Below are 27,541 nucleotides of genomic sequence, written 5' to 3' on the forward strand. Positions count from 1 at the left end.
ATATATATATATATATATATATTATATATACATAAACATGTATAAAAACATGTATTCCTCTTATTATTATTGCCCGGCCGCGTTACAAAATGCCAATTTTTTGGAAACGCGGGTCATTACTGTGCATTTATACTGAAGGAAAAATAAATCTGTGTTTTGCTAACGTTAGTTAGTTTTGCAGACTCCTTGAATCTTTGCGCATCCATTGGCTAAAATGTACACAAATTTGTCCTTTAGCGGAAAGTTCTTCTGACATAAATCGAGATTATTTTCAAGCGATTTTTTTGTAAACAATGTTAGAGAGGAAAAGCGAAGGCTAAGTAAAAAAAAAAAAAACTTCAGCGCGGTGAACAGACAGGAGTTTGGTGACTTTCCATTGTTATTAACATTAGTTAGATGACGTTTGCTAGCTAACTCACACAATTTGACTTCAGTGTAATGGCGAATTATAATTAGTTGTGAAATGTCAGGAGAGGAAGCGATAGCGGGATGCGAGGCTGATGTGACGGTGTTTTTTGCCGAGTCGTTGTATGTGAATACTGAAGTGTTGTGTGTGGCTACAGTGAGTGGAGCACTGTCCGCAGTGTTAGCTGCTGCTCTGCTCTACGTCTTCTGTCTGAAGCCCCTGCTCCTAACTAGACAAGTAAGCATCAAGTTTCTGTGCTATCAGTCTCCACACACGTCTACATTGTGTTTTTGAACCTGGTCTAATACAAATTAAAAGATAATCTGATCTCAAAGTTGATTTATAGATTTCAGAAATTGCAAATCTGAACACAAAGCCAGTGTGGTTCATAGTAAGGATGTCCAGTCAGTGGAGTGACTCTTATAAACATCTTGGCACAGTGTTCCATCATCAGCTGAAATGTGATGCCAACTCTCAGTAAGAGGTGTAAAGAGTTATTTATTTCAAGCCTTATTTTTTTACAAGCTTTATTACAAGCTGCAATCTCAAAACTATGAATTACTTGTGAAATAGCTTATGGAAAAAGAAGGTTTTTATATGTTAATAAAGCAGAAGTAAGCAATAACAGATTTATAACAATAGGTTTATCTATTGTCCACCGCCACTTTACTTTATTTACATTTCATTTTTCTCAGTGAAGTTAGGAAGTGAACAGTTTTTTACTGTTATTGATGTTGTTTAATACATATTATTATGAGACTGACAGTTACATACATCACCTAGAACATGAAGTCGGTTCAACTTTATGTAGCTTCTGATCTAGTAATCAATTCTTTGAATTTGAATTTGAAATGTACATGCAATCACTGTCTCATCAGGGCTACAATGCAAGGAGGCTGCTTGACCCTGATGATGGGGATTTGGACAACAACCACAGTGACTGTGTTAGCAACAGCAGAAAAGAGGCTCCCAGTGGTACCACAAATGAAAAGGTAATGATATTGCTGGTAACTTTAGACTCATACATATGTGATGTTAAAGTGCTCAAAATTGTCTATTTAGTTACCTTCAGTTAACTGTGTTGTCCATGAAACTGTAACTGTCCATGTGGAAAGAAAATCAAATAATTTACATAACCTACATCCCCAGAAAATGTCATTAAAATCTGTCATTTACGTTTTGACTTACGCTGCTTATAAACAGAAAAACATGGCCAAAAATATAACCGTTTTGGTGTAAATAATTGCATATAGAAAGAAAGATAATCCTTGAAACAAAAAATCACAACTTACCTTGAGAAAGCACTCAGAGAGTGAAAACTTCTACCAAGGCCGCTCAGTTTCCCACAGTGTCAATACACTCAAAAGGTGATTCATATACATATCACCACAAAAATCAGGAATGTCATCAATAAAGATCATTTTTGAGTGATGAGACAAACAGACAAATGCCAGTAAAAACCTAATATCCTTATCCTTATGATACAAATCATAATTTGTATCAAGTCTGTACTTGTAGCGTCATTGAAATCCATCTGTCATTTTTTACCCCCAAAAAATGAAGTTCAAATGAATTCATAATGACCCGTAATTTGTTTGAATAAGCCAACCCCTCACCACTAAAATACGTCACAGTTTTCATTACTTTATGAACAACTTTAATATGTTTTACTTTAATTAACAATGCTGCTAGTTTTAGAATATTCATAACATACAGAACTCAGTCAAATAAGATGGAATAAACCTTCCCTGAACTAGAAATCTCTGACAACAGGAGGAAGCTCCAACAGCTGTTAACTAAAATAACTACTTTATAATTCACTAGTCACTAGTTTGTGTGTGTCTCGTATAAAAAGAAGTCATGGCAGTTTCACTACTACCAATTTAAAATTAGAAGTAGTAGAAGAAGAGTTGGTAATGGTCTGTATTTATATAGAGCTTTTCTAGTCTTGATGAGCTGCTTTATACTATAGTTTTGCCATTCACATGCTTCAACATGCCTTCCACCACTGAGCTACCATGGCTCAATCCTAACTCCTCCCTTTTTTAATACTTTCAAAACTTCTCAAAGTGTTTTGATATTTACTGATAATTTACTTTTGACACTTAAGTACAATAAATGTCATTGAATTGTCCCCACCAGTCTTGTAACCAGACTTAGGCCCTTGGTGGCAGCCCTGGTTTCAAACCGCATATCTCACATCGCTTCATTTGTGGTGTGTGTGGTCTGATTTGTTTTGCATTAATATGCTCCCTTATTAACTTCCCACTAAACCATTTAAGTCTGTTTACTCATTGACCAGGAGAAGAAGCAGCCACCCATGAACAGTGACATCACTGCATTTGCATCCAGAGCAAAGGTGGTTTATCCCATCAACCAAAAATACAGAGTAAGTCCATGTACATATATATATATATATATATATATATTTATATATAATGGTTTTGACAACATACATGTAATTATGATGGAGGGCCATGAGAATTCAATTATTTGTTTGAAGTCGATCAGTTACTGTGACTGTGACTATTGTTCTATGTGATAGGTTAAAAAGATAAAAAACAAATGTTTTGCTACCATAATGACTACGTAATTTGTGGTGCATCTATTATCACAAGGTGGCAGCAGCAGCAATAATTCAGTTAATGTATTTCATGTGTGTTTGCAGAAGTGGTAAAGTGTCAGAGATTCCTTGAATGCATCTCATTAGCTGCTCCTGTTAGCACAACATGCAGTGAACACTGCATTACTTCCACTAGCTCTCATGTACTTGAGTTGAGAATATTTGCATATTCAACAAATAATACCTTTGAATCAAATATTCGATTATCACTTTTGCTAAATGCCAATTTAATAAAGTGTGAGGAAATCAGTTGTTGAATGATGACATGCACATGTACCTGTACCTGCACCTGCACCTGTCAGCCTTTAGCAGATGGAGCATCCAACCCATCACTACATGAGCATACCAAGATGGCAGTGGAGGAGTCATCGTCCTCCACGGACGGAGACTCTATGAGCCAAGACCAAGACAATGATGACAGCAGTCAGTTTATTTCTTACTCGCTGGTCCCCAAAAGTCTGCAGAACCAGAGTTTCACTCGGGTGTCTCACTACCCCCACACACTGACACAAACAGGGTCCGTAACATGAGCCATTACCCTTTATCCTAATCTGCAGCAAGTGTGTACAAACCAGCATTTACTAAAAAAAAGTGATACGACTCTTGTTACTCCTGCAGATTTGAAGGCAGGATTAGTCTTTACTGTTTGGCCCTGCAGGACATACAACACCTTTGCTCTCACCTTCAGGAAGAAAAATTTCTGGTCAGTAATTGTCATTTGTTTTATTCAATTTATGTTACTCATGTAGTTTTATAAGACACATATGGGCATATGTGTGCAATGTTCTAAATGTTTTTGTGTGTTGTTTTGTGTAGATTTTTCTTCAAATGGTGAAAATGATATTTAGCCGCCGGTTCCCAAAAGACAAAAATGATGCAGACTTCAGCAAGAATATTCTACAAATGCAGGAAAAGGTAGAACAAAAACGCACATTCAAAACAGTTTTTTTTAGTTACACTTACATGCATAATGCTTTCTTTTTGTTCAAATTTTGAATTGAATGATCAAAATTTGTATGTCAACCCACAGGAAAGTAAACTGTATGAAGTATGTTGCCACCTGTCATTTTAGGAAATAAACGAACTGAAGAAACTGTTGTCGTCAGACCAGATTGTTGTTGAGAAAAACGACAATGCTCCCTGTACTTTGGAGGAGATTGAGAGAGCTCAGAAAGATCACCTTGAACGCAGCCTTCAAATGGTCAGAAAAAACATAACAGAATGAAAATGATATTACAGTCATATAAATACTGTGAGTTCAAGTGAGGAAACAAATCTCTCTCTGCAGTCCAAAGGTTTCAGCAAACAGGTGGAGGACCTGTTTCAGCATCTGCTCAGCAAGACCAGCATTTTCTCTCGGGATGAAGCTCAGGATGTGATTATGTCTCTCATTCAAACTCTCTTGTTAGTAGAGAACCACCTGGTGAACACTCAAGAGGCTGAGCTCAAAGTAAGGAATACAAGCCATTCGTTTGCATACCACTGATCTCTCATGACATGTGAGGAACTGGATGGACTAAATATACTAAAAAAGGTTGGACATGTCTCATGCTTCTAGAGAATCCAGCAGAAGCTGCTGTGGTGGGAGGAGCTAACGGGGCTTCTTCAGTCCCAACCTGCAGTGCTTAAGTGGGAAATGTCTCTGATGCAGGGTTTGATAGCCACAACGCTGGAGCAGCTGACCAGTGATGATGTCTTAACCTTTAACCACATGGAAAAGATCCTTTCAGAAGTTCAGGCCACTCTGATGAAGGGCCTTCAGCAATGCACCGAGGGTAAGACGCCCACGATGAAGAACAAAAGATCATGTCGTTTGTCTCCATATGTCCGCCCTGCGATGGATTGCCATTTCTTTGACTATTTACACCAGTAATACAAGATGTTACTGTAACAGTCAGTGGTTACTCATACTGCACATTCTTTATAAGAACATGTTTCCATGTCATGTTGCAGAGTGGACACAGAAGACAAAAGAGCTGGTGAATGACAAGTGCAGTAAAATAGTGTCCAAGCGGAAAAAACTTCAGAGGAGTCAGACCAAGGGAAAGGCCGTTGCTCTGGAACTGACGCAGACTCACGGAGACCTGCAGCAGCTCGCCAAGGTCACAAAATGCCGCCTCCTTCATGTTAACATATTGATCAGAATGCACTGTGACATAATAAACAGGCCAAGCAAGTGGGCAGTTCATCAAGTTTAAGATGTTATGCAGTGATGACCACTCTTAGCTTCACTGTTAGTGGCCACAAAGTGAATAAAGACAGACGAGACGAGAAAAATATAATGTGAACTGTAACCTTTCCTGCAGGAGCACCAGGAGCTGCTGGTCAAACACAGGCAACAGTCGTCCGATCTCGACCTGCAGCACGAGAACAGAGTGGCCGAAGCTCTCACTGAACTTTGGAGGGTAAAAAAAAAAATCTGATCTACCGTCACTGTATATGCATGCATACATCCAGGACACAAACAATATTATTGAGTCAGTTGTGTGTCTATTTGACTATTTCAAAAGCTGCTTATCCTCTAGGGTTTTCTTCCACAATCATCTCTAGGATTTACAGAAAATGATCAAATATCCAGTGAGTGGCTGTTCTCTGGGTGAATTATGCCTTATTGAAAAAGACAGCAAAGGCAGTAACTCACAACAGTAACCACTTGTTATATCTGAGTTAAACAGACCGTCTCTGAAAGCGCAGCACCTTGATGCAGATGGGCTGCAGCAATAGAAATCCACAGCAGCTGCTACTCATGCCACCTTGCCTTGTGTACCTAATAAAGTGGTTGGTGATCATGTATTTTTTTCTTCTTATATGTAAAATCCTGTATCTTTAGAAACTCCGTATCTCCTGGTCAAAGAAACTTGGCGAGCTAGCCAAAAATGTCTTTCTTGCCTTGGTCTCTGCCAAGTCTCAACTGTCTGCTGAGTGCTGTGAGAAGCTGTGGTTGGATCTGGAGCAGAAGCTGGTCGCACAGCTGCAGCAGGTGGAGAACACCATCAAGCTGCACCTGGAGGACATGAAGGCTGAAGTGGATAAGGATGGACAGGTACACGCCCATGCCTTGCATCAGATACACTTTTTAAACATACTTCCATGTTGTTTAAAATCTAAGTCCATGAGATATTTGTGTTTAACTGGGCGTCTTATTGTTCTGAAGGTGTGGAGTGAGGAGATGTCTCTGGCACAGGCCTGTCTCAAACATCTCACCGAACAACAGATGAAGATTCTCAAAGACATGGTGGCTAGACAGAGCTACGCACTCAACAGGTACGATGGAAGGACCTGCGACCTGTCCTGTGTTTATGTGGTGTGTTTAGGTTGTGAATGACAGGACGGATCCAGGTCATTCATTTATATTCCTAATCAATTTGTATGTGGTTGCTCGAAAAGTGGAGTGGGACTGCTGATGGAGAGGAAACATGAGCACATGTTGGCGGCGGCGCAGAGGAGCTTTGTGGTCAGGCACTTCTGTCTGCACATGCTGAAGGAGATGAAGCTGTCAAAGCTGAAGGCCCTCTCTCAGACTGACTTCAGAACTGTGCTCATGGACGACCCCAGTAAAAGCCAGTCCTGTGTCAGTGCAACTTTCAAGGTGGGAAACATTTACGTTATGTTAGAATACACAGCCCTGTAAAGCCTTGTTTGTGCTGGCAAGAGGTGTCTGAGTGCAGATGTGCACAGATGCTGTGAGCCTTATGGTCGGCACTAACCAGTTTGTACTGGAAACCAGATTTGTACAGTGCAATATGCAAGGTATGCAACAAAGTTCAGGGATTTTAAATAAAATAATGTCATATCATGGTTTTAGTAGTTATTCTTATAAATTAATACAATTTTCTTTTCCTTTTTTCAATTTAGTAGTAACTAAAATACAAAAATACACATGTTTGTTATAGTAGTTATTATTTAATAAAATATTCGTATAATACAAATACAAGTTTTTGTGTTATAATTTTAAAGTTTTATTGGTTTAAATGTTCACTAAGAACATAACACCACATTATTTCAACCTGGCTGTTAACATAATAGCCACTGATATTGGCTCTTTACTATTTTTTCTGTATAAACATTTTACTGTCATGCTTGTTGAAACACATAGCTTACAGTCTTGCATAATAAAATACACATTTTTTATCTTTCATTCTGTTAGTTAACTCTGTAAAATAAAACACACAGTTTTATGTCACCTTTTTGTTCTGGTAGTCATTTTACAACTGCTGTAAAACATTAGGTTGGTAACAGGTAGTGGAACAAATTGGGTTTCCAGTAACAGGTCAGGCACAGATAGTGCTTCATAATCTGAACCGCAAGCTGGCATAAAAGGATAAATAGGAAGTTAAGGAGATAATATCTGCTGATGCAGTTTGAACATGAAAATGAAATATTCATACACGTAATACTTCAGAGGTGCATGACACAGCGCCATTAGACCCAACACTCCCAATGACATCATTTATGGTGCATGCACCCTTACAACAGATACACTGCAACAATAAACACACACTGAGTCCAAGGTTTCATCACAGAATGTCGCTGTTTAGTGATGATTTGATTCTCAGGAATCCTCACACTCACACTGAGGATGCTGCTGCTGCTGGTCTGGGTTCAAACACTCTTGACTCTTTACTAATCACAGAACAGCCGTGCCAGCCTAGCAGAGAGGCATCTTGGTCCAGAGAGCCAGCTGGTGGGCCACAACTTCCAGCAGGAGTTCCTGTCTGAACTGGAAACAGGGATGGAGCTGCTTCAGTGCCATGCACAGCTGGTTGTTGGCAATGCCCTCAGCCAAGCCGTCCAGCAGATGATGGAGACCCTGCCCATGGAGTCCTTGGCCTCTCCAAAACAGGATGATAGCTTAAAGGTATCAAATTGCTGTTTTTGTCAAATGACTTGTGTGTAAGTTTGCCATGTAACCCTCTTGGGGTGTTTTTACTTTCATTAGCACCATCTGATGGAAACTGTGTCAGAGAGCGTATACATGACCAAAAACTCTCTCAGTGCACTCGTCCAACGCTACTACTCACATCTACAGGATGTTACCAGAAAGATACCACAGGAGCAGCCAAACATGAACCAGGGTGAGATGATCACAACACGACCATGGTAAAGATTAGCGTACACAGTGCCATTTAAAGGAATACTTCAAATTGAGGTTGGGAAGCAAGTACTATTGCAGTAATACAAAGCTAAATGCTAATCAGTGAAGTGGACAAGAGCCTAATAGCAGAGATTCATACATACGTGTCTTTTTAGTGTCATGAGAACACAAAAATATGACACTTCACCATTTTATACTTACAGAAAAAAATATATATACATACCACTGCAAGTGACAAATAATTCCATGTTTACATTAGTCTTGTGATCTTTTCTATCAGAGGTGAATGAGCAGCAAGAGCGCAGCAGTCAGCTGAACACAGCTTTACAGAGAGAGCTGGTGAACTGGGGCAAAAAACCCACCTCGGTCGAGTTCCAACAGAGGTACAAAAAAAAACCCGGCAGAGTGAATTATTTCACATTAAATTAGCATCATTTTGTCTTTGTTTTAATTTGTATCAGGGTGGAACTTCACAAAAGGAGGGTGTTGGAACAGTGTTACCTCCAACAGGATATGATCTATGAGGAACTAAAGCAGAGGAAAGTGGCCCAAGATCAAACCATGGAAAGTCTCAAAAAGCAGCTACTGGTCAGTCTCCTTCACACCGACTGTCTTTCTCAACATCATACTTTGATGTGAACAATTCATTTCTAAAAGCTCTTCTTTGCTGTCTTAAAAAGGAGGCTGAAGAAGGCTTCATGAATGATGTGGCAGTCCTGGCCCGGGTTTCTCCTCACGTGCAGTCCAGAGATTAGTGAAGAAGAGGACAATGCTGGTGGTAAAGCGTACTCACCCCCAAAGAAGAACAAGTCAGATGGCACACAAATGCATTTTATTATTAACTCTATTAACATCTGCCAAGCATAGACCAGAAAGGCCAAATGTGTCAACTTTAGGTTGGCAACAACTAACAATGATTTTTCTCACTGGTTTGTGAATCTGCTATTTTTAAGCCATGAACATTTCGATTCAGCCTGCACATGTCTTGTCTTGTCTTGTCTTGTCTTCATCAATTTATGTGGGTCCAGGTTTTGAGGACAGCCGCTCTCAGCTCATCCCTGACCACTAACTCCTGCAGAAAGATAATGAGGCATTCTCAAGCCAGCCAAGGATACCAGCTACAAAATGGCTTTGAATTAAAACTGAACAATTATATCAAATACATCAACATTGTACTGGTAATCTCCTCTCAGCATAAAGATACCAGGACATGAATTCTGGACTATATCACCAAGACATAGCAGAGAGTGTGTATAACTGCAGTATTATGTGAAATGTTTGATTTCAAGCTGCTGCCAACTAATAGTAACCATGGTAACTTCCCTGAAATCACCGGTGTGGAAATATTTTGGGTTGAGTTTTGTCAACAACGTTCACATCGTCGACAAGAAAACCTCGGTGTGTAAACTATGTTAAATAGTGTGGAATTAATTTCATTATCTTGGCCATGACAGTGGGTTTAAAAAAAACCAGTCTGATCCATATAGACAAGTTGAATGAGGATTTATGATTAAATCTGTCTCTGAATTAGTTATGGAATCAGTTGTATTTGCTTACTTCTGATAAAGTACGTGTCTAACAGCCTAAAAATAAGTGGCTTTAAAAATTGAAATGTTGAATGAACCTTCTGAATTGACATTAAAATAAAAACAATTATTGTACGTTGTATATATCTTTATTTCACTGTGTGAGAGCCGATACAAGATACCTGTTGATTCGTTTCCTATGTAGTCTAGGAACCTTTGTTGGTTCAGTGTGTCCCGATGCTGATCTCTTAGGTCAAGGGACTTTCTTGGTTGAATATGACTCTCCTATAGTTATGGTGTGGACGTGTTGTTGTACCGGATTTTTGTATGATTTTATATCTGAAACTTGGTTAATAAATATATATAAAACAAGTGAAAAAAGAAGTGGTTTCTACTGCTAAACATGAACCTGGATGTTCAGTAGGGCTGCACAATAGTATTTTAACAATCTTTCAAAATCATAAGTCTCTTACTAATCAAAAGTTACTTCCTGGAGTCTGGACAAGTAACAAGAGCTAAAACGATTAATCGATGAATCGATTATTAATTAAAACAAGATTTCCGATTGTTTAAGCTTCTTAAATGTGAATATTTTCTTAATTTCGTTGCTCTGGATAACAAAGAAATCAATAAAAGTGAATCATTTTGGTTTGTGGACAAAACAAGACATTTGAGAACATCATCATTTCCAGGTTTGACCAACACCGATCCACATTTTTTAAAGTTTTCTGATATTCTGAACACCAAACGATTAATCGAGAAAATAATCGACAGATTAATCGATTATGAAAATAATGGTTAGTTGCAGCTCTACAAGTAACATTACACACATAAAAGCACCACTTGCAACTCCTGCTGAAATATGAGGCAGCTCCTTCTGGTCAGTTGCTACTAAGGGGAAACTTGGTCTTTTTAAGGTAATGTTAGATTATAAAGATTCCAATATTGATCTAAAACATTTCCATTGTCTGCATCTTTGCATCAGTCAGGCTGGCTTATTGAAAACCAGGGAGTGACCATGCATTTAGTCAATTAGTGGAGCAACAAGGTAAAAATGACAGCTGAGACCAGAGCCGAGTCATTCAAAGTCAGAAAAGCCTCCTGTCCTTGCTGCGTTGTGATGTATGCAGCGTAATATACAGTATACACATATACATATACATATACACAACCTGGCCCGAGTCATATGTCATGTAGAGACGGACATTGTTTTTGTTTTTGTAATTAAAAGTTACGCATTTGCACTTTAATCCAAGTTATTTATGCAGACTAACACATTTAATCTGAAGCACTGTAAATCCTGCACCAGAACTCTCAGTAGCAGTTCGTCTTAGCTCCTCAGAGCTGCCAGTCTCGAATGCATCGCTTCAAGGTTTTCAGTTTCATCATCTAAGGCCGTGGAGGCTCCAGCTGGCTCCACACTGGGCAGCGAATCAGTGACTTTGTTTGGAGCTGTTCCGAGTGCACCTGCTGTGACCTGGAAGAGGATGTTTTCAACTTCCTCGTCCGCTGCTTCCTCCATCTCCTCTTCGTCTTCCATTCTCTCAAATGAGTCTTGCAGTATGTCCTCAATCATACCAGCCTTCATCATCTCCTTGGATAGCTCCCTCATGATAGCCTGGATCTTGGGGACTTTAACAAGGAGCTGCATGGCTTCCATCACCTCTGTGCTCTGCTGTACGGCCCCAGCTATACGCTGCACACTCAGCTGATTCTTCATACTGAGTATCACAGAGTTCATGTGTGCTTTGGAAGCATGGAGTTTTTGAATAGCTCGCTTTGACTGAATCACCCCCTTTGCAAGGATCACGCACACATCCTTTTGACCCTTTTTAGCAGCATCTTTAATGGACCGTGTAACTTTTTCTTGTTCCCTCTGAACGTGTCGAATCTCTTTGTCAATCCCTCTCATTTCCTTCCTGATTTTCTGAGACCAATTATTGATCAGTTCTGTGGGTGGTCTTTCTGGTGGTCTGCCAAACAGTTTCATTTTGACTACTGAGTTCAATGTAATCCACACTGTGATTCTTGGTTTTTGGTATTAGCTACTCAGTTAGTGTTAAATAGATGTTCATCTCTGTAGACATATATATTTTAAATGCCTGTAAATCAATGATCACATGGATGAGAAAAAAATATAAGGTTCTTCTTTTTATTTATTATTTTATTAATTATGTCTGGCAAACTGTACATTGAGAGGCGCAATACTGCCATCCACAGTTCTATACAGCCAAAGAAGTCACATCAAAGCAAATAGTATCAAAGCAATGATGGGTTATGACACACCCTCTTCTGCTGAACTGCATTGACAAACTTCAGACTGTTGAGGAACTGTGTTGCAAGAACTTTGAACTGCACTGAGGAACATTAGACTGTGTTTGACAACTCTTAGTTGCTTTACACTACAGTGTTGCCAATCACCCATTTACACCAAATGTCTTCAACTCAACTCAAGCAAGTCCAGTCGTCCACAGCTAAATACTGAAGAAGATGTGACGCATTAATGAATGATTAACAATGAGAAGAGGCACTGCTTACCAACGGGTAACGCAGGCAAATGCTTGAGTGCTGACCAACTTTGAATCGCTACAGCATTGACAATGTGGAGAGTTTGCAATGACAGTGGTGAAAAAAGAGGAAGAGGAGAAAAGAAAGCAAGACAATTTATGTTTTTATAGCTCTTCAGAATTCTTAAATTGCATATTGTAAATGTCTATATTCTAATTTTGAGAAGATACTAATGTGCACTTTTCAAATAAAAAACGATGTTTACATTTCACATTTTTTGTGTCAGATAATTTTTCATATAAGGGTGAACACTGGTTGGAGGGGCCCTCCTGTGAATTTTTGCCTAGGGGCCCCCAAGAGACTCTAGAATCACAATGAGTGATCACTGCCATCATTCCGTATCTTCTAACTCTGCTCAGCGGCTCCTAAGTGCAGTACAAAAGAACGCCACTAGAGGAGACCCTTGCAGCGTGGTCAAAGCCATTGACGAGTTCTGCAGACACAAGGAATGGACCATGAACGTAGGAGATGAGAAAGGTTCACACATGAGAAAGGTCCTAGTTGTATGTTTTCATATGTGAAATAATCTGTTTTGTTGCTTTCCAGAGGCTGCATTCTTGATTCAGTGAAACCCAAATACTGTGTTTGTACATGAATATAAGGTGAGTGACTGAATGAATAAAAAGTACTTTTTACTACTACTAAAACCTATAACCCATATCACAAAATACGTGTATCCCAGCTGACGTGTCTCCAAAATAGCTCCAAATGGAAAGAAGCATGGGGATTACATTTTGTGTTGTGTGCCTTATTTTTCATATCACCAAATTATGGAATGTGATGCAGTCCTTGCTGGTGATAGTGATGCTACTCTGGAGCTCATCATTTAGAGACGGTGAGCTGCAAATTGATCCCGGGGCAGCTTTTCACAGAAATCATTAACCAGTTCAATCCAATCCATATGCATTCTGTGGTGCACAAACCTTTTTTTGTTATCTGATATTCTCCACCATCGTGCCCATGGTGACAGGTGTGTGAGACAGCTAGTGAATGTGAAGCATCATTGGTGTGTGTGAGGCATGTGCGCGCGTGTGTGTGTGTGTGTGTGTGCATCAAATAGCTGTTCATCTAATCTCTCAAAGTGAGAGTTCCATCATACTGGCGGGGCTCTGCCTTTGGCTCTTCTATTAAAATAAAAAGGGGTAGTCCATGTAGTGCTTCCTTCACAGATGCCTGCATGATAATCCCAATCTGTGTCCATAAATGCACTGAGAGAAAAAGCGAGGAGGGGATTCAACAGAGAGAAAGAGAGAATGAGAGAGAGAGAGAGAGAGAGAGAGAGAGAGGGGGAGAGCGTGAACAGAGATGCACACAGAGGAAAAAGAATGAGAGAGAGAGAGAGCTTTTAAGGGATTTGGCAGTGATCTGTAGAGTCTCACTGCTATAATGTCATGTTTTTTTCTTCACTTTCCCTGACTCTGCCACTTCACTTGACCCTAAAGCCTCAAAAGTCAGTCAAACCACAACTGTTTCCTTTTAGACAATTGTTTTTGGTGTGTTGTGGTTATTTATTGAGAGGCTGTTTGAGATGATAGAGGATTTACTCGTGGCGATGGACGACGGCCTGTGGAGAGGAGCTCATGTGATGGACAAATTCAAGACTCGTCGATGAAGAATGGTAAGGTAAGAAGTGCCTTCATATGAATGGATTCCTCTATGTGCAGTTATGTATTTATGTAATGAACAAAAACGTCTGCTGTATTTCTGTATATGTACATTATGATTGTATAGATTTCGAGAACATTTTCTACAAATTATTCTGAATTAAATGTTAATGCTCCAGTGTAGAAAATCATACATCTGAGTTAAGGTTGAAATACAGTAACCTTAACTCAGAACACAATTATATATGGCTTAATGTTAGACACAGAATAGAATATGAGCCAAAGCCGGCAGTTATTCATTTAAATCAAAATGTAAAACACATCACAAAACAGGAGAAGAATAAAAATAATACAATCAGTGAATACCATTTCATCCCAAAACGCGAGAAAAAAACATTATTAATATAAAAGAATAATGCTAAAATGACTTTGGGTTGAGGGCTGACATTTTCAGTGCAGTCATTTAAAAAAGTTTCTGTCTTGATTACTGTGGATTGTGTCGGTGATCCTCATGCAGATAGCTGTTGGGGCATGTATTTAGTCTTGATGACCACTCAAAGCTGCTTCACTCACACATTCATACAGCATATGTGCAGCATCGACATCTTTCATTCCCGCTCACACGTTGCCGGCACAGTCGTCAGGAGTACCGTCAGGTGTCTCGCCCAAGGACACATCCTTGCACTAGCAGAGCTGGGAATTGAACCTTCAAGTTGAAAGACAATTTTCTCTACCACTGAGTTACCGTCACTTAGAGGGCTCAGATAATGCATTATGTTTTGCATCACCGGCTGTCAGCTTCTATATGATCACAGTTTCCACTACTGTCTAAAATCTGTTTTTCAGCCACAGCTTTTTATTAAACATATCCTCTATTTTGTGTTGTTTTGTTTTTTTTAGTAATTTAGTAATTCCACAAAAAGGGGATGTCAGAATACAGGCGCAGTTTAACAAACAAAAAGGTCTAATTGCGTCAGCTCACTGTGTTGCCTCAGGAAATAATATTTAGCTTTGACATAATCAGTGGCAGGGCTACAGCTACACTATCAGGTTATACATTGACACAAGGGTCAAACCAATTAAGCCGCTGTATGCCCAAAAAACGTTTTTTTTTTTTTTTTTTTTTAAAATAATCTCAAAACACCACCCTTGCATATATTGGTGTATATAAACAATTATGCTACTTCGGGAAAATAATGATGATAAAAAAAAATGATGACCTCTCTCTTGTCTCTCTTGTGTTTGGAGATTGTTTAGTCATTTGCATTATGATAATGTTTCTTTTCTTTAGTTCATTCTGTCTCTGTTTTTTTGTGATCGTATACTTGTTAAATGTTTGAAGTTTGTACACATGTACGACAAGGTTTGCATTTCTGAAAGTTCTGTTTCTGTCTGAATAAGGCCAAAGACGGACTTTTTTTCTTCATCTTTGAAATAATCCAAAAATATACAATGCCTTCATGTTTAAAGTGACTTAATTATCAAGTATCTTCAGACCAAAGAAGTAAAGTAAGTGAAGAAGGAAGAATCCAGAATAGCAACATGGATGTGTTCTCGGTGAAAAACTGAGAATATTAAAAATGAATCAATTGTGATCATTAGACCCTGAAACCCACTCTGACTGTCCTCAGGTGTCAAGGGTAGAGGGAGTGGCCCGGTGCTGTCAGTACCTCTGCTGCTCATCATGACATCAGAGGCGTGCTTGTCCCATCAGTGCTCTTGGGTCATTTCACTGTCTGGATCCAGGACCTGGTCTGGGCTGCTGTGGGTGCTGCTCGTGGGTATCAGCCCAAGATCATGGGCGCAACAAGGCACCCAGCCCCAGTCCATCAAAATCGAGGGTGACGTCACTCTGGGCGGGCTTTTCCCGGTGCACTCTCGAGGGCCTGCCGGGGTTCCCTGCGGTGAAGTTAAAAGAGAGAAGGGGATCCACCGCCTGGAGGCCATGCTGTACGCACTGGACCAGATCAACAGTGACCCAGACCTGCTGCCTAACATCACTCTGGGGGCCCGAATCCTGGACACCTGCTCCAGAGATACATATGCCCTAGAGCAGTCCCTCACATTTGTCCAAGCCCTCATCCAGAAAGACACCTCTGACGTCCGCTGCTCAAACGGAGAACCTCCCATCATCCCCAAACCGGAGAGGGTGCTCGGAGTGATCGGGGCGTCTGGCAGCTCAGTGTCCATCATGGTGGCCAATGTGCTCCGACTGTTTGCAGTGAGTTATGTTTTTACCAACTTTCTTCATTAAACATTGGCAGGGCAGCATGTTTGGTGCAGGAAAGGAAGTGAACCGCGGTGAAGGCCATCACCCTTTCAGGATTTTATTTTGTTAAAAAGTCAGTATTAAGTTGAGCAATATTTTTCAAATCCTTTCAGGGACTTAAAGATATCACTGAGGTCAGAGGTCACATGTGGTCCTTTGTTTTTTAAATTTACAGATTCATTTTGCATCTGTTGTGAGTCATATAACGTTACACATCAAAACAAAAACCTTTCATTTGAAATTGTGTAAAATAAATTGCTGTTGCTGTATCACGATTGTAATATTGTGATATAGTTTTAAGATAATATCGCCCACCCCTACTGTTGTTTGTCATTTTGCCTTTGAGACCCCTGCATTAAGGGATACATTAGAAGTACCCTAAAAAGTTTAATGTAATAAACATGAGGTAAGATCTTGTTGGTTAGCAGCTAAAAACACGTGTCCACACAAACACCACGACATCTGACTACCTTAACATCTCTATATTTAGGATTGATGACCACTGAAAGTGCTACTAGGTTACCTTTTGTTAATGTGGTAGTTAACGATTACTGTGCTTACTATACAAATGAATATCAGTGTCATTACTGTTTATGCGTAATATGTCCTTGCGGTCTCTCGCTCTCTCTCTCCCCCACTCCTCCGTCTTTCCTCCCTCCTGTCTGTCCACTCCCCATCCCCCCTGTCCGGTCTAGTTACCCACATCAAATAGCCAGTAAATAAATAAATAAATGAATGAATAAATAAATAAATAAATAAGAGTAAAAAATAATCAGTATAAGAGTATCACAGACTCTTCCTGCGCACATGCAGTCAACCACACTACATGTCCTGGGTAGTGGACAGAACAGGTTAAAAAAAGAATCTTCAGGCCATTTATTCATACAGCACATAAATGTAGAGCATTTTCTACGAAATACAATGCTGTCAACATGGCTGCCAGGAGCCATGTTGACAGCAGGGCTGCCAGGAGCTGTTTGAAATGAAGTGCCTTGCTCAGGGCTATATCAGCACGTAGAGTAGAGGAGCCTTGAATTCAAACTCCAACTCTTTGATGGATGGATCCTCATTCAGTTCAGGGAAGTAACGTGAACCTGGGACCTTGGCTTTCAGTGGGTTTTTGTTGTTTATTGTTGTTTATTGGACAGCCTAAACAAAGCATGGTCCCTCACATTAATCTAACAAACATAATCAAAAGTAAAGAGTAAAGTTGATTAGGAGCAGTGGGCTATTGGCCAGTGTTTATGCCAGAAAAGGTTCTAAACACTTGGTATGATAATCATTTGGATGAGTCTCTGTATTGATAACTTCACTTAACTCTATTATGAATCCAGGTGCATCTGCATCATAATCCATGTAATGTGTAATGTAGTGTGTAATTGTTTCTAGAACAGACGACTGACCTTTGGTCATTGATGACACTGCTTACGGCGGTGAAGTGACACTGAGTCTGTGTAAATCCCATATTATGTCATGTTCTCATTGACTTACTAACACAGTCTGCCAGCACTACAGATAATATATCTTAAAATCAGCATGTATCGGAGTCCTGTTGGCGAGATTAACTTTACATTTAAATGTATTTCTGCTCGCCAGGGAAATCTTTGTTGCATTCTTTATGAAAGGACGCTGAAAGCCAAGGAGGGGAAGCCTGCACTCAAGGCAGATGTTACCTACAGAATTATAGATCCCGACCTCTGCTAAGCCCCTCTCAACAGCTCAGGACCCCGGGCTGTAAATAGAGCATCAGCGGGATGGCGGATGACATTGGTTCTAGCAACTTGTGGCCACTGTGGGGCAGATTTAGCTAAATGCTGCATTTCCTCGCACTGTCCAGACTTCCAGCTTCTACACTCACAGAAACATCTGCTCTTAACCACAGCAGGGTGTGTTTCACTGTATCTATCAGTGACATTGTTATTACTACACACACACTAAGTGAACATGAGCGCTGGATTAGTTTATGCATGGAGTTTATATGTTTTACATTTCAGCTTGTTTCATTCGAGGAATCATTCAGATTATTGTCACTGCAATATTTAATGGGTGAATCAACCCACCGACGAAGTGTTCATTAAGCTTCTAAAGTCAGATGTTTGGCTGCTTTTGTCATTTTTACTGCTGTTAAATGAAATTCCATCACATTTTTGTCCTCTATGTTAAAATGAACTGCCTTCACCCAATTAAGATCATTGATGGAAAAAGCTTGATAGATTAACAGAGAAATTGATTGAAATTTATAGTTACAACTTAAACTCATTATAATTAAATATTTCAATTTACATTTCAAATACACAACAATACAATGACACAACTTAGAAAATAATAAAATACTTATATACCGTTAATTTAACCTTCCTGAACATCTTGATATTTCACTGTTTTCACTATTACTATTATTATTATTATTATTAGTAGTAATGTTATTATTATTACTATTATTATTATTAGTAGTAGTAGTAATGTTATTATTATTATTATTAGTAGTAGTAGTAGTAATATTATTATTATTATTATTACTATCATCACTGTTTCACCATTGATATTTCACTAATTCTTTCTTGCTGATTACTACTAAAAAAACCACGTGCATCTGAAAACAGAGCTTCTGTTCAGTGATGACAAGTAAAGTTTAATTACAACATAATTTATCATTAGAATCACATTTCCATGGCTCTGCTCCGCGACTTGCTCTCAGAGTGAGTGACAGTAAATGAAGATGGGACTGGACTGTAACGGGATACTTCCTGCATTACTGATACGTCTCATTGATTGTAGAGAGTGAATCAGAGCCGATGCCTGTGTGGTATTAATTTAGAGAGGATTACTTGTCGTCTCGGCTAAGGCAAAATTTATATGCAAACATTTGAATCCCTTTCCTGTCAAATACTCTCGTGGTCACTGAAGAAGAGTTCTGCTGTGGAGAAACTTCCGCCCTGGTTAAAGGTGTGCTCTGTAACTTGTGTAGTAAATGTAACATTTAATATTATAATAAATGTAATATTATACACACAGAGAAGCAAATTTAAGCAGCATGTGGCAATCAGAATCAAATATATTGTATGGCTTTCATCTTAGAAACGATGACCTTTTTCTACTCTCCTGATCTCTGTCTCTCCCTCTGTACTTAACATAATTTGACTAAAACCCTCTAATCCTTCCAGATAATCTGTGAAATGGTTCTCTCACTCCTCTCTCCTTCTCCCTTTACTACCCCTTGTGTCTACCTTTTCCTCTGCATACCCTCCAGGGGGGCTAACATTAAGCCATGCAGAGGGAATGGCATTAACAGGGTCAGGGTTAAAACTGTCCACATAAACTGTGTCATTAAAGAAGTAGCACAGCAGTAAATTAATCTTCTCATTCATTTTCCCCCAAACAAATGCCTTTGCACTTGTAGTTCCTACCATCTGTATTTCACTGTGCTGTTGCTCAGAGTAGGCCTGTGCTGTCTGAACACAGGCCTACTCTGAGCAGACAGCACCATGGTGATCACTCTGTACTGAGAATCACTGATAACACAGGCTGTTAAGAGATCATCTCCCCTATGATAGTCCAATTGGGGGATTTGAATGCACTCTGACTTGTTAAGAGTTACAGGACAGGCATCCATGTAGACATTGTTCGGTTAAGCAAGTAGTGAATCCTCTTTTGACATGGTTTTCATTCATTTGTCTTTTTTTTTTTTTACTATGGATTTGTTATTGGTCTAATAATCAACATTGACCTGCACAGATCCCCCAGATCAGCTATGCCTCCACTGCTCCAGAGCTGAGTGATAATAGTCGCTACGAATTCTTCTCCCGTGTGGTGCCTCCTGATTCCTACCAAGCCCAAGCCATGGTTGACATCGTCAAAGCCATGGGCTGGAACTATGTGTCCACGCTGGCCTCCGAGGGCAATTATGGAGAGAGCGGCGTCGACGCCTTCCTCCAGATATCCAGAGAAGCAGGTTGGGCGTCCAAATATATGTTTGTGATTTCACAGTTCAGTCAAGAAGGACTGTTTCAGTCATCAAGACTGCAACAGACAACACGTCATTTAATACACAAGGACTAACAGGACAAACGAGAAATCGATAGGTTTAAAAGCTCAAATGATGTTATAAGGTTTCACATTTCAAAAATTCCATAACATATTGTATACTGTACATCAATAGCTTACAAAGAGGAGTTCACAGTACCAGCATCTTATCTGTAATCACATTATATCATTGTTTTCAGGCTGAAATATCCCAGTAAAAACTAGATAGCAAACCTTCATGGTCCATAGAGAATAAATCCTCACTTTACGTAGAGACAAACATCTGTTGTTCTGAGTAAAATGGCACAACAACAACGAATCGCATACAACAAAATAAGATTCAGAAACAGACAATGGACTCAGACTTCAAACCTCTGTTTCATTCTGTGACACAATCAAAAAATTCCAATGTATCTATTGAAATGAGCATTTAGCTGCTAACGCCAACTCTACCACAGAATAACCTCTGTTATATAAAGCTGCAAACATGGCAGGGGGACCCACTCAATGAGACATGAATAGCATGTGTTTGAATCTGTGGATTTTGGTTCAGTAGGCCTACGGTAGATTTTGCAATTATTTGCATTTCCACTGTCAAACATTGAGAAATAGGCTTAAAATGTTGAGGGTACTTGTACATGAAAAATGTCTCCATACATGTAAAACACATGTATGGAGACATTTCAAGTTTGTCACGATGAGTTTAATCGTGTGGGGAAACATGGTAATCTCAGTGCTGATTGTCCCTAAATAATAATGGCATTTCTAATGTGTCTGCGACAGGAGGGTTATGTATCGCACAGTCCATAAAGATTCCCAGAGAGCCCAGACCAGGCGAGTTTGAAAAGATCATCAAGAGACTCATGGAAACGTCCAACGCTCGCGGCGTCATAATCTTTGCCAATGAGGATGACATCAAGTGAGTGAATCTCTGCTCCGATGCCACATTAGACGATCATCACGTCTTCTGTTTGGTCATCACACATGAATCTAAGACAGAGTGCCTGTGTAAAGTATATTCTGTCCTCTTCCAGGCGAGTATTGCAGGCTGCCAAAAGTGCCAACCTGACAGGACACTTCCTGTTTGTGGGCTCAGACAGTTGGGGGGCCAAAAACTCCCCGATTCAAGATCAGGAGGAGGTGGCTGAGGGCGCTGTCACCATCCTTCCAAAAAGAGCCTCTATTGATGGTAGGGCAACTTATAACATAGGAATGATTGTTGTGTCTGATAGTGATAGTTCCAGGTCTGGCACTAAAGTTTAAGTCATAGCCATATTTAATGTGTTTTTTTGTTGATTAAATAACAATAAAGAGGTTTGTGAAACAATTTAGGGTTTGACCAGTACTTCACGTCGAGATCTCTAGAAAACAACAGGAGAAACATCTGGTTTGCAGAGTTCTGGGAGGATGACTTCAAGTGCAAACTGACCCGTCCTGGTATAAAGTATGAGTCTGACAGAAGAAAATGTACAGGTATGATACAAAGAATTAAAAATGTTTGTTTTTTTGTCGTTTGCCTTGTGTGACACTTTGGGTCGTTTGCCAGGCAAAGAGAGAATCAGTCGAGACTCGCAGTATGAACAGGAGGGCAAGGTGCAGTTTGTGATCGATGCTGTGTATGCCATGGCCCACGCCGTACACAACATGCACCTGGACCTCTGCCCCGGCTCCATGGGGGTGTGTGAGAAGATGGACCCTGTAGAAGGTCGGATGCTCTTGCAATACATTCGTGCAGTCAACTTCAATGGTGAGCATTAAACATTTTGTCTGTGATTCTTTCATTTTTAATAAAAAAATAAAAATAAAAATGTATTTCAGTTCAATTAAACTAAATACGAAATCATGAGTTTAAAATGTATGTTGGCTGAACCTTCACTTTGCCACTGCTGCTCTATGTCAGTGCAGATGGTTGAGGAGAATAGGACAGGTCAACTTGAAAACGAAGGTCTTTCTGCTAATGTACCTCGCTTCTTCAGAGCATATATCCTCCCTAGAGCGGCCTCCTTTTACCACCTACTCTTACTTTATCCTCTCCTTTCATATAAAAAAAAAAACTATGAAAGCATCATACTTAGTGGTCTCCTCTTGCTGAATGGCCTTGGCTTGTATAGAAGATTTTGTGATAGAGCGCCTGCAGGGACCTGAGAGGAAGATTGCATCTTGTTAGGGCAGCAGAGCAGAATGCACTGAATGCTGTATGTACGGTGCAGAGCCTTCATAAAAGAGCACCAGCTTTTAGAAAAGTGAGTTGGGGGTGGTTCATATTTTCATGTTAGATAATGCAAATCTCCTCTGACTCACATGATTGCTTTTGACAGGGAACCGGTCATTTAACTTTGTCTTCCACAAACAGGCAGTGCAGGGACTGGAGTAATGTTCAATGAGAACGGAGATGCTCCGGGACGATATGACATCTTTCAGTACCAACTGTCCAATGTCAGCAATCCAGGCTACAAGATTATTGGTCAATGGACAAACCACCTCCGACTCAATGTAAATATATTTAATTCCGTTTGAGCACAACACAGTTTCGCTCACAAATGTATTTACTGTATTGCACATTGTTTAATAATGAAACACTGATGATGAGTAGCTGATTATCTAGCTACAGCCAGCAGCCTGTTATTGCATATTAAACCCACAAGTCACATTGTGGTTGTAAGGATTATGGATGTATTATATGTGATTTGACCCAGGAGAGGATCTTTATGGAATGAGCAAGAGCCTGGGGAACATTTTTCTCATTTATAATATTTAAACTAAGTTCTTAGTGTGATATTTATCACTTAAGCTAAAACATAAAGGTATAAGTGTTATCATTCTTTTCAGATAACAAGAATATGTGTTTCCCGAATGTGAAAAATGTGCTTCACTGCTTGTGTGTGTGTGTGTGTGTGTTTGTGTGTTTGTACATTTACCCTACAGCCAGAGGAGATGCAGTGGTCAGGTGGTGACCAGAAGATCCCAGAGTCGGTTTGCAGTTTTCCCTGCGAGTCTGGTGAGAGGAAGAAGATGGTGAAGGGTGTTCCCTGCTGCTGGCACTGTGAGCTCTGCGATGGCTATCAGTATCTCCTGGATGAGTTCTCCTGTGACATGTGTCCCTTTAACATGAGGCCCATGAAGAACCGCACAGGCTGCCGGCCCACACCCATCATCAAACTGGAGTGGAGCTCTCCCTGGGCCATCATTCCGGTCTTCCTGGCCATCCTGGGCATCCTGGCCACTACCGGAGTCATCGCCACCTTCATCCGCTTCAATGACACACCCATAGTTCGGGCCTCTGGCAGAGAGCTTAGCTATGTGTTGCTAACGGGCATCTTCCTCATCTACCTCATCACCTTCCTCATGATAGCTGAGCCCAGTGTGGCCGTGTGTGCCTTCCGCCGGCTGCTGTTGGGGCTGGGCATGTGCATCAGCTACTCTGCCATGCTTACCAAGACCAACCGGATCTACCGCATCTTTGAACAGGGGAAGAAGTCGGTCACGCCCCCAAAATTCATCAGCCCTACCTCTCAGCTTATTATCACCTTTATACTCATCTCTGTACAGGTCAGTGGGCTTTTTTTTTCCTCCAACCTGAAATGTTGTTGCACACTTACATACTCTTCTCTTCGCAGTTACTTGGGGTGTTTATCTGGTTTGGTGTAATGCCCCCCCACACCATCATCGACTACGAGGAGCAGAAACCTCCAAACCCAGAGTTTGCCCGTGGAGTCCTCAAGTGTGACATGTCTGATCTGTCCCTCATCTTATGTCTGAGCTACAGTATTGTTCTGATGATTACTTGCACGGTGTATGCCATCAAGAGTAGAGGAGTTCCTGAGACCTTCAATGAGGCTAAGCCCATTGGCTTCACCATGTACACAACCTGCATCGTCTGGCTGGCTTTTGTACCCATCTTTTTTGGCACGGCCCAGTCGACTGAGAAGGTGGGAAATTCAACATCTCTTCATGGTTTACTAGCTTCTTCTTCTAGAACTCTCAGACTAGCCCCCGTTCTAGAGCCTACAAAACTGAATTGTAGAAATTTCACTTAGATTAAAATTAAAGCGATACTTCACTGATTAGCATTTAGCTGTGTATTACTAGAATAGAGGTAGTATTTTTGAAAAATTGTGCTTCCCAACCTCAGTTTTCCCTGAGTCGAGAAATATCATCATTCTTTCCTTTGTTACGTGTCCACCAGTGACACTTGGTCCGAGCCAGTTGAGGATTTCTCGGAGGGCTGTGGTGCCAGAAGTGACTTACTGAGGGCCGACTGCCAATGAAAAGCCGGCACCGGTAACTATTCCCCAAGCTAGAAGTCCCAAGGTTTTCTCTACAATAGAGGAGTTTGAGAGTAATCTCAGAAAAGAGAAGAGACGGCTTCTAAGTATATCACGTACAAGAAACAACTCAATTTCAGGGAAAAGAGCACACCGGGGTTTAGGGTTAGGCATGGAGAAGAAGTGAAGTTAGGGTTAGGTCCAAGATGACCTGGTAAGGCCATATAACAAGTTAAAAAATGTCACGGTAAAGGCTATATTTTGTAGGTGTCGACGGCTATATTATTCAGCTAAGTCCTTGGGCCTGCGCACTACAGTCCTGCGCACTACAGTCCTCAGTACGTCACTTCCGGCACCACAGCCCTCCGAAAAATCCTCAACCGTCAGAGCCTTGGTCCGAGGCTTGAAACTGCAACGCTAATTCCGCACTTTTTAGACCCACTCGTAGGGACGGGACCTCATTCCCAGAATGTAAACAGTGTCCGCCATCTTTGCTAACAGCTACGCTAACAGGACCAAGACTGGTGGACATGTAGAAAAGAAAAGAATGAAGATATTTCTCGACTCAGGGGAAACTGAAGTTGGAAAGCATAATTTTTCAAAAATACTACCCCTGTTCTAGTAATACAAAGCTGTGAAGTATTCCTTGTGAAGTATTCCCAAGCAAACTTGACTTGCTGATGAATAAGATTTACTAATAGTATGACAATCTTTCAGACCACTGTACTCACTCAGTTATCTATGTTGTGCCAAGACAAAGTACAAGAACGTTGGTAGAAATTAAAAAAAAAGAAAGAAAGATATACACTCTGAACGAATGAAGGGGTATTGTGAATGAGCCTGAGGTGCTTTCAAAGTGTTTTCACCTCCTTCAAATGGAAATGACGGCGATACGGAAAAGGAAAGGAGGTCAGATGAACTAAGGGACAAGAGGGAGAACATCTATAGACTTAGCCATCCCATTCAGTTAATTGTTGCTTAGAAAAAGAGATAAAAATAGACTATTACCTTTGTCTGGATCATAATGGCTGCTGTAATGCTCCCATCACATGTCAGCTTTTAGATAGGGGGGTAACCTATATGTGCACAATGCCTGTATTTTAATAAGGAGCAACATACACTGACTCTGAGCCAGTGTTTCCGCTCTCCTCAGGTAAAGCATAAAACACCTTTAAATCATTGAAGCCCCTTTCATGTAGAAATGGAGAGGTCAGAGATAAACACAACAAAATAAAGCTTAAAGAACCGAGATCAAACGTGTCCAAATTAAATAATTACATGGTGTCCAGACTGTTTTCTTGTGTGTGGACACACTCATGTGTTATTTCATGAGACTGTGAGATACCATGATGTGCTGTTGCTCAGGATAGTGTACAAATAATGACTTATTCATGGTACAAATATATCTTATTTATGACACACATGGCTTCATTTATTTATGACCTCTACAGTCTGCCTGAATAATAAGTTCATAATTTATCAGAGGCAGATCTCAGGAGAAGCCACTTCTCATTATCACAGTTGAATTTTCAGTAGAAGGAACAGCGGGAAGTAGACATGGTCAGAGCCCATAAATAGAGCCTCCTTCCCTGACTACATATGCCAGGTTATACATTATTAATTGGGGAAAACCACAGCCTCCTGTGCTTAGAGATATATATAAAAAACTGCCTTGTGACAGCCTATGGTGTTTTACTTGAACTGCATTATGATGAAAATCAATTAACTTGATGCTGATGGATGTGTTTGCCTTAATGAACTGATAGTTGGTGCCACAGTTTTAACCACATGAGAGTGTAAAGAACTACTGTCTCTGCTGCAGATGTTCATTCAGACCACCACCCTGACGGTGTCCATGAGCCTGAGTGCCACTGTGTCCCTGGGCATGCTCTACATTCCCAAAGTGTATGTCATCATCTTTCACCCGGAGCAGAACGTCCAGAAGAGGAAGCGCAGCTTCAAAGCTGTGGCGCAGGCAGCTACCGCGTCCACACATCTGTCCCAAAAGTCCAACGACAAACAAAACGGAGAGTCCAAGATTGTGCCGGACAGATCGCAGTAAATCCTGCACAAAGCAAGACCCTGTATTTCATCATGAAAAAAAGAGAGCATTTATTCCTGTTGGCAGGATTTGCAGTATTTTTTCCTTCTCCTTAACTATGGATTGAAACACCAGCAGAAAACTTCAGATTTCTCAGTGCTAACACATGAAATGAAGCACAAACAGAACAGATTCTCACCTTTAAGATGTTTTTAGTTGCTTACACAGAGACTGAAAGGGTGTTACATTTTTCTTATCTTGTATTCACTTATACCCATCAGATTTTTCTTTTAACTCTCCTTGGGAAACCCTGGACAGGGGGAAAAAACAAAGAAAGTTGAACCTAAACGTGACCTTTGCCCTACAGAAGATGTATATGTATGTGGAGTCCCTCTAGGTCAATGAAAGGTTGCTTACCATTGAAAGGCACTGCATGGATTATATGTTTTGTCTTTACATAAATGTTTTGAACGATTGTATGTGATACGACTTCCTTCTGACTGTGCTAGAATGAAGTAGCTTTTAATAAGCGCTACCACTTCCTGTTTTTTCTGATCGACTCCTGTGGGTATTGAATGGATGACTGAATTAGAACCACTCCACCTCCAACATGACCCAGGGCTTTACTGAAATGATGACACCGATTTTGCACTGTTAAACTGTAAATACGTCAAAGAAATTACATTTTCACAACGCAGTGAATAAAAACTGAAAACATTTATGTACCACAATGGAAAAACAAGGTTTTTGCAATTCTCCATATTGTTTCTTCGTTAAATCCATAACATATTAATGAAGTCTGCTGAGGCAGCAACATGTCAACATCAGACAAGCATCTGCATCTCACAACATTCTTATTCCTGCTACCACCATCACTCATAAAGCAGGAGAAAACAGTGTCATATTTCACAAAATAAAAGGTTTTACCAAAGGCGTTCTAATTGTATAAGAGGACTTCCTGTTCTGGTGCAACCGTTTCAATAAAATTCTATCGACATACGATTGGCTTACTTTGCCAAGTGCAGGACTGAGAAAGCACAGCTCACACTGCCCTCTGTAGGACAGCACACCTCAGTGAAACATTTCTGAATACAAATCCAAAAGGAATGGTTTGTAACACA

General features: G+C 40.3%; 3 protein-coding genes across 3 annotated transcripts; 2 read left to right on the top strand and 1 right to left on the bottom strand.

Annotated features, from left to right (window-relative positions):
- The first annotated feature begins 198 nt into the window (after nucleotides 1-198).
- Nucleotides 199-9,792, top strand: LOC131460794 (evC complex member EVC). Its single transcript, XM_058631581.1, is given in 20 exon segments — nucleotides 199-643; nucleotides 1,285-1,398; nucleotides 2,709-2,795; nucleotides 3,332-3,546; nucleotides 3,648-3,732; nucleotides 3,846-3,944; nucleotides 4,102-4,230; nucleotides 4,318-4,479; nucleotides 4,588-4,804; nucleotides 4,983-5,131; nucleotides 5,336-5,434; nucleotides 5,860-6,072; nucleotides 6,184-6,293; nucleotides 6,417-6,618; nucleotides 7,663-7,887; nucleotides 7,969-8,104; nucleotides 8,405-8,507; nucleotides 8,586-8,712; nucleotides 8,805-8,866; nucleotides 8,868-9,792. Coding segments are annotated over 20 exon segments (2,838 nt in total). The 5' UTR covers nucleotides 199-463; the 3' UTR covers nucleotides 8,992-9,792.
- Nucleotides 9,793-9,830: 38 nt separating this feature from the next.
- Nucleotides 9,831-11,793, bottom strand: LOC131460798 (charged multivesicular body protein 3-like). The gene has a single exon (XM_058631584.1). The coding sequence runs from the start codon at nucleotides 11,638-11,640 to the stop codon at nucleotides 10,981-10,983; it is 660 nt and encodes a 219-aa protein (XP_058487567.1). The 5' UTR covers nucleotides 11,641-11,793; the 3' UTR covers nucleotides 9,831-10,980.
- Nucleotides 11,794-13,524: 1,731 nt separating this feature from the next.
- grm6b (glutamate receptor, metabotropic 6b) lies at nucleotides 13,525-26,895 on the top strand. The gene is made up of 11 exons (XM_058631582.1): nucleotides 13,525-13,836; nucleotides 15,454-16,043; nucleotides 19,827-20,043; nucleotides 20,898-21,033; nucleotides 21,149-21,303; nucleotides 21,447-21,587; nucleotides 21,661-21,861; nucleotides 22,468-22,607; nucleotides 23,040-23,663; nucleotides 23,732-24,043; nucleotides 26,202-26,895. The coding sequence occupies exons 1-11, from the start codon at nucleotides 13,827-13,829 to the stop codon at nucleotides 26,439-26,441; spliced, it is 2,766 nt and encodes a 921-aa protein (XP_058487565.1). The 5' UTR covers nucleotides 13,525-13,826; the 3' UTR covers nucleotides 26,442-26,895.
- Nucleotides 26,896-27,541: the final 646 nt, after the last annotated feature.

This window comes from Solea solea, chromosome 6 (genome assembly GCF_958295425.1).
Source record: "Solea solea chromosome 6, fSolSol10.1, whole genome shotgun sequence".
Classification (NCBI taxonomy): domain Eukaryota; kingdom Metazoa; phylum Chordata; class Actinopteri; order Pleuronectiformes; family Soleidae; genus Solea; species Solea solea.

Coding starts and splice junctions, on each gene's coding strand:
- LOC131460798 (XM_058631584.1), bottom strand. CDS start 11,640: ATGAAACTGTTTGGCAGACCACCAGAAAGACCACCCACAGAACTGATC.
- grm6b (XM_058631582.1), top strand. Junction 21,034..21,148: donor GCCAATGAGGATGACATCAA/GTGAGTGAATCT, acceptor GTCCTCTTCCAG/GCGAGTATTGCAGGCTGCCA. Junction 23,664..23,731: donor TTATACTCATCTCTGTACAG/GTCAGTGGGCTT, acceptor TTCTCTTCGCAG/TTACTTGGGGTGTTTATCTG.